Source organism: Drosophila tropicalis, unplaced genomic scaffold (assembly GCF_018151085.1).
Source record: "Drosophila tropicalis isolate 14030-0801.00 unplaced genomic scaffold, ASM1815108v1 contig_393, whole genome shotgun sequence".
Taxonomy (NCBI): Eukaryota; Metazoa; Arthropoda; class Insecta; order Diptera; family Drosophilidae; genus Drosophila; species Drosophila tropicalis.
Window position 1 is genome coordinate 2,994,372 of NW_027172855.1, and position 6,546 is coordinate 3,000,917.

At 37.8% G+C, this 6,546-nt stretch overlaps 3 protein-coding genes across 3 annotated transcripts; 2 read left to right on the top strand and 1 right to left on the bottom strand.

Moving 5' to 3' along the window:
- Window positions 1-107: 107 nt before the first annotated feature.
- LOC137573055 (neuropeptide-like protein 31) lies at window positions 108-607 on the top strand. Its single transcript, XM_068284894.1, has 2 exons — window positions 108-177; window positions 237-607. Exons 1-2 carry the CDS (start codon window positions 166-168, stop codon window positions 492-494), a joined length of 270 nt encoding a protein of 89 aa, XP_068140995.1. The 5' UTR covers window positions 108-165; the 3' UTR covers window positions 495-607.
- An 827-nt stretch (window positions 608-1,434) lies between these two features.
- Window positions 1,435-2,187, top strand: LOC137572692 (protein ALEX-like). The gene is made up of 2 exons (XM_068284461.1): window positions 1,435-1,489; window positions 1,605-2,187. The coding sequence occupies exons 1-2, from the start codon at window positions 1,478-1,480 to the stop codon at window positions 2,058-2,060; spliced, it is 468 nt and encodes a 155-aa protein (XP_068140562.1). The 5' UTR covers window positions 1,435-1,477; the 3' UTR covers window positions 2,061-2,187.
- Window positions 2,188-2,457: 270 nt separating this feature from the next.
- Window positions 2,458-4,133, bottom strand: LOC137572691 (E3 ubiquitin-protein ligase KCMF1-like). Its single transcript, XM_068284460.1, has one exon. It carries the CDS (start codon window positions 3,940-3,942, stop codon window positions 2,617-2,619), a length of 1,326 nt encoding a protein of 441 aa, XP_068140561.1. The 5' UTR covers window positions 3,943-4,133; the 3' UTR covers window positions 2,458-2,616.
- Between the last annotated feature and the right edge of the window lie 2,413 nt (window positions 4,134-6,546).

Here is a 6,546-nt window from a genome sequence, read left to right on the forward strand (position 1 = left end):
GTTTAGTTAACTACCTAAAACAGGTAAGCGAATGTTGGCTCATGCAGACATCATAGATCTTTGTGAGTATATAAGAACATGATTGGCTTTGAAATCCTCAGCAGTTGCCAAAATCAAGTGATCGATTGAAGACCGAGCAAGAAACAGATAACCAACAAACACAATATGAAATTGATGGTAAGTAAAAGAGAAATTTTAGAGTTTCAAAATTATTTTAAATATTTTGTTTTTATTAGATAATTTTCTTTGCGGTCTTTGCCATGACGCTTGCCAAGCCACAGTGGGGATTTGGAGGCTATGGCGGTGGATTTGGTCAGCAGCAACAGCAACAGGAAATGGGAGGAGGATTTGGCGGAGGATTTGACCAAATGCAACAGCAGCAGCAAGAATTTAGTGGTGGCTATGGCGGTGGCTTTGGCGGTCAACAACAGCAGCAACAGGAAGGATTCGGCGGTGGATTTGGTGGTGGCTTTGGCGGCGGTTATGGATGGTAGAGCATCTTCCTCCATTATTATAATGAACATTTTCAAAATCTCTGCCTTAGCTGATTAAATCTTAAACAATTGCAATCTAGAATAAAAGAAAATTTCTAAATTAATTAAACGTAGTTTCGTTGTACAAATAATTTAATGCGTAAATCTCAGTCAGAGATTGATGAAGACGCTTGTAGCGAAATTCCTTCATTTTGACTTGTCTAATTCCATGGCCATAATGTTAGTGGTAAATTGTGTAAGCTCATTGCTTGTAAGTGTGTGTGTGTGTTGGAACGGAACGACAATCTCATCGAAATAATTTCCACACAGCTGATGCGTTTGCATAAATCTTTTGATGCCAAGAAAGGAAACTCAACTGAGTTGAGTGAGCTAATTAAAATCGTTTTGCCACTTAAAATGTAAAAAAAAATGCTCAACAGCTTTGTGGCGGATTTACCCAATCTATGGTCTTCTATTTTGGCAACGAAATGGTAGGGAATCGTTGTTAATGTATTGCGATTTGTTTGTATCCTTTGTCTTGTTTGCGCCAGTGTCTAACGAACAACTCGGATGAGTGCAAAATATTTAACTATACAAATGAATTTTTGGCGCGTTAGTGAAAATTTAAAGCAGCTGAAATAGAAACCCAATTAAAATATGCAGTTAATTTAGAGTTTCAAACTCAACTAGATGCTGGTTAGTTAACACTGCGAGACCTTAACTGATCTTATAATAAGTTAAACTGTTGACCAGCCTTATTAAAACCGCGATAGCTAAAGGAAGCCAGTGTGCGATTAATTTCGGCTAAAAGTATGCTCTACCTATTTACATATGTGAATTCATACACACACATACACACACAAAGAGATAAAGCACTCACTGTCTTGGCTATAGAAAGCTTGAATTGTGTTTTAGAGAATTCTATAAAAGCATAGTGAGTCGGAGAAAAGAAAATTAGTAACTTAAAAACACTTTAAAAGGGCACACCACAATAAATAATTAAAATGAAGACTCTGGTAATTTAAAAATAAATAAGAAAAAAGTGTCCTCATTAATTAATACTAATATAAATGATAATACGACATGTGAATATATATTTTATACCGTTTGTAACAATGGTTTAATTTATAGATCATCTCCGTGGCCTTAATTGTGCTGGTAGCGGCTCGACCCCAGCCAAGCGGCAGCAATGAACAAGAAGCCAACAAAAGTAATGAGATCGGAAATGGTCTCCACAGTCAAAGCCAGTATCCTGGCCATGGTCCCAGCCAGGGACCCAGCCAATATCCCAGCCAATATCCCAGCCAATATCCTAGCCAATATCCTAGCCAATATCCTGGTCAATATCCCGGCCAACTACCCATCTATCCACCAATGAATGCCATCTACTATGGACCAGCTTACTATCCAACTCAACCAGCCAGGCATGGAATAGCCGCAGATGGCGAGGTCGATTGGATGAAGAGAATTGGTGCCGGCTTTAGTGGAGGACTTCAGACATTAGGTATGGGTCTTGCTTTCGATACCAAGGGCGGAGTAACTAGTGAGGGAAAGGTGGGAGGTAAAGTTGGATTTCAGAAATATTAAAGATTAATACGAGTTGGAGTGTAGGATTATAATGGATTTTAATAATTAAAGACAGAAAAGTGTTCCTCGAGAGGTACTTAAACAAGAACTAATAAAATTTGAAATATTTTACTCTTTCAAGAGACGATTCTCAGACTTTGTTATAATTTCTGATTACTTTGAATTTGACATTGAATTTCGTGACGAATGCAATGATAAGGCTTCCACACTAAGCGTTGATAAGAAACTGGGAATTTTTATAACAAATATAATATAATTATTACCTTCTAAAGTTCAACTTTTGCTCAAAATAATTGACAGTTCTTGAGCCGACTATTTACTACCCTCTCTAATTTTTCAATACAAGTACAATGCTTTGAGTCCCCCTTATAAAATGGTAAATAAAATACACTTTAAGTGGATTTTCACAATATAATTTATACGAATTTTGTCTCAAAAAAATTAACTTGAACCAAATATTAAAAAAAAAATAATTCTTTGGGTTTGACCATATAAGAATAAAACGCGTAACAAAGTCGGTCTGCGTGAGAGAGAATTATGCGAAATCCTTCTCTTTTTAATCGATATCCTCCTCCTTATTCTCATAGCGCTCATGGTGAGTAAATTTGTTTGCTTTTTCGTCTTTACTCTCGTCGATGGCGACACCTTCGATTTCTCGGACTTGATTGATTTTGGAAACCTTCCAGATTCTAGTCCAGGGCAAGGACATCAACGACATGGCCTTAGAAGGTGAATCATCCTGTTTATCCATATTGAAGGATGTCATTAAAGATTGCATTTTCGAGGGATCTTCGCCATAGAGTGACTCCTTAGTGTGAAATGGCTTCAACTCATCAGATCCCATCATAGAGAGCAATATATGCTCGGCAAATAGACCATGCTGTTGCTTTTGACTATTCATCTCATCGGAGTGTTGATTACGTTCTTTTTCTTTATTGATCCATTGGGTTAGCAAATAACGATCAGCATCAGGGCGACAAGGCGCTTCCGATGGAGTCTCTAAGATGGGTAATGCAAGTGCTGGAACAATTGGTCGCTCATCGCGATTGACTGGTCGATGAGCACTATAAGTTCGAGCCTCTAGGGCGGCGGCTATTGCCGAAAAATCGGTATTCATAAATTCCTCTTCAGTCATTTCCACAGTGGGAAGTAAGTCCGGACGATTACGGCTCAGTTCGTGAAGCTGTTGGACAATATTGGATTCAGAGTTAAAACGTCCGCGGCGACGTCTGCTGCGACTGCTCTGGTCATGCATATTCAAGAGATCCATGTCGGGTTCATGTCGCTGACGCTGTCGCTGCGGCTGTGGCTGTGGTTGTTGATATGGCTGCGACTGCTCCAGCTGCTCCTGATGATGATGATGATGTTCTTGTTGCCTGCGATGACGTCTCGAAGATCTTGCTATGGCCAAACGCAAAGGTGGAGTATTTGGATCCAATATATTTGCATGTTCTATGTGATTCAAGACAAGATGACGTGCTAGATTCCGTATGGCCACCAATTCGATGGATGGCAAGCCACAACATAAAGGGCACACCACATACTCGTTAGACGAACGATGCGTGGTGATAACGTGCTCGATCAATTGCTTTGCCGTGTGGCCCAAAACCCCGCAATATGGACAAGTATAGCAATTTGGCAAATGTATTAACTCCAGCAAATCTCCATTGATCATCACCTCGGGCTGCACTTCCCCATTCTCCATAATCAATTGCATCGGATGGTGTGCTCTATGATCCCGCGTTTCAATTTGCTGATCATAACAATCCCCACAGAGATCGTAATCCGAGCAGCGCAAACACTTAAAGCGCCTGCCATGGAAGTGCAGTCTTTGACAGCCATCACAACAGATATTCCGATGACCCGTTCCTGTAGTTGGCATTTCTCCCGATTTTCTTTGGTCTATCTTTTTTGTGTTAGTTAGTTAGTTGGTTAGTTATTACGTTTGGACTGAATAAAGTGTAGGAGGAGGACGAAATAACTTAGCACTAAACACAGGTCGAGAATACTAAGCAAAATGTTTTGAATTTGTATAAAAACAAAGGAAAAAATCCCACTACAACATAGATATAACTACTGACAGAATTTAAAAAGTGACAATAAACATAGTTTTCAAAATAAAAACAAAAAAAACTCTGTTACTTTCTAGACACTACTACTACTTTCTTTCTAACTCCGCGGCTTGAGGTGTATCTTGTATTTTGTTTTTTGCGCAAAAATTCATTAAAAATATTTTACAAAAAATTATATTTCATTGACTATAGTGAAAGAGTTTTTTTTATTTTTTCCAAATTTGTTCTTGCCGACATGCTGGGCTGATGTACTCGTTATCCTTTCTCGTTGTTCCCATATCATCATGTTTCTGTATGTGGGGCCATACACTTCGCCAAGGACCCACTCCAGTCGCACTGAATGAAATAGCAGCTCCTGTGTTAACTTGGGTGCTGGTAATTATTTTATGGAGTCAGGCGGACGGGTGGTAGTTTAAGTTGCTTCTTTGGCTTGGTCTGTGCGTGGCGAACTTATGTTTACCAAGTGCGAAAGTGGAAACGTGCTGCAAGCACCAAAAGGAATTTCTCTCTATTCTTTCCATTTGCCATGTTCTGTACGTTCTATAATAGGATTTGAATACAATAGCATTGTAATGAAATGTGCAGCAAACGATGGTCCGAGGACGTTGAAGTTTAGTGTTTGTGGTTTTCGATGACTCTGGGTCTGGATTCCAGGACTAGGACTAGGTACTAGTCCTCTACCCTATTGCCAAGAACAAGCCAAACAGCTGTTCTCGTTTTTATTTTTGTGTCTGGGCCGTGTAATTTGAGTTGGTAATTAAAAGTTAAGCAAAACGGCGAATGCTAAAAGGTAAAAGGTAGAACATACCAAACGAAGCTAGGTACATTAAATGACCGGAGCTTAACTCAATGTATGGTCGTTTGTATGTATTTCTGGCAGCTTAATCAATTCACGAGCTTTAGCAAAAGTCGTCTTAACTCTTGATTTTCTAACAATTTTTCAAGGAATGCTCATAACGGTATCAGTGGTAAATCTATCAATTGATTAGTAATCCAGAGGCCTTGTGGCTTGAGCTGCTGGACGAACAGCAATAAAACAATCAAGCTGTAAAGAAATAAATATTTTTTTTAAGTTTTGCGCCATTTATGGTCATCAAAGTTTATAATGTATTAGTTATTGAATCTGTTATGAAAAAGATTGAAAAAATGAATCAGAAACCGTTTGAGAAGATTTGGCTGGAAATAGGCATTTGAAAGGTCTGAACTAAGAACATCTTTGTGGAATATTATAATGACTGCTGCTTCATTACATTTGGATAACTTATTGGAAAATTTAGGTTTTTACAGGACTGTCGTGGTCTTAGAGTGAATCCAAAAGCAGAGCGGGGAAAATGGCATTCGTAAGTAACTACATATTTGTAAAAAAAAAAAACAAAATACCACAAAATTGTCCTCTATAGTCAGGTGATGGCGTTTATTTGTACCCTTCTTACCCTGGTACAAAATACACCTTATCCTTTTGTAGAATATGCATAACTCACACCAAACTTTCTCACCAAAACAAAAATAAAATTTAAACAAAACAAAATTAATTCCTTTGTATAAAGAGCAAAATTTATTTGCAAAGTCGAGATCGATTTGCCAATTTTGGGTTTTAGAGCAACAATTAGAATTAAAGTATAAACAAAATTTTGATATGTGCAAATGAAAATCAAGCAAAGCAAATTGTTGGCCAATCGCTTTTTGTTAGTTGCCTGTCTTTTATCACAGGTTGTACATGTTAAGGGGACGTGTGGTACATTAAGAAAGTGAAATGCTAGCCGACAGCTGGCAGACAGTTTTAAAACGTTTGACAAATAATTCATTTGCAAATGATTTGTCACATTTATTGCTGCTTTCAAAAAGGAATGTCTGTAAACGAGAAATAACAAATTGTTAGCATTCCGTTGTACATATATCAATTAATAAGAATCAATGTCATGGCAGAAATGTGGTTTTAGTTATACAATCAAAGGGCTTCAAACCGGAACTAAGTCTTAGACTGAAATGAGATAGGAAAAAGGAGCCAGTTTGTATCCTTAAACCAATTAATTGGCCTTGGCTTATAGTAATTCCATGTCTAAATCATAAAATGTTTGCTTAAGCCAATATACTCTGTTGCAAAAGAATAACAAAACATAAAGTCTGCATTTGGTTATTGCATTTGACTAATACCAAATGCCTCAGCAACTCATCATCAGGGCAAGGCAAAGAAAAGATATAAACTGAGCACACACACACACAGAGAGAGACACACACACATACATTACACAGACAAACATCAGTCTGCAAGATAATATCAAAAAGTTTCCTTTCAGATGCTTTTACTTGTCTTTCTTTCCTTATTTTTATGCCTTTTCCCTTAGCATATGCTTGTTTATGGCCTCTGCCAGTTTTTCCTCTCATACATTTTATTTTGTAAAGTTTATTTTTCT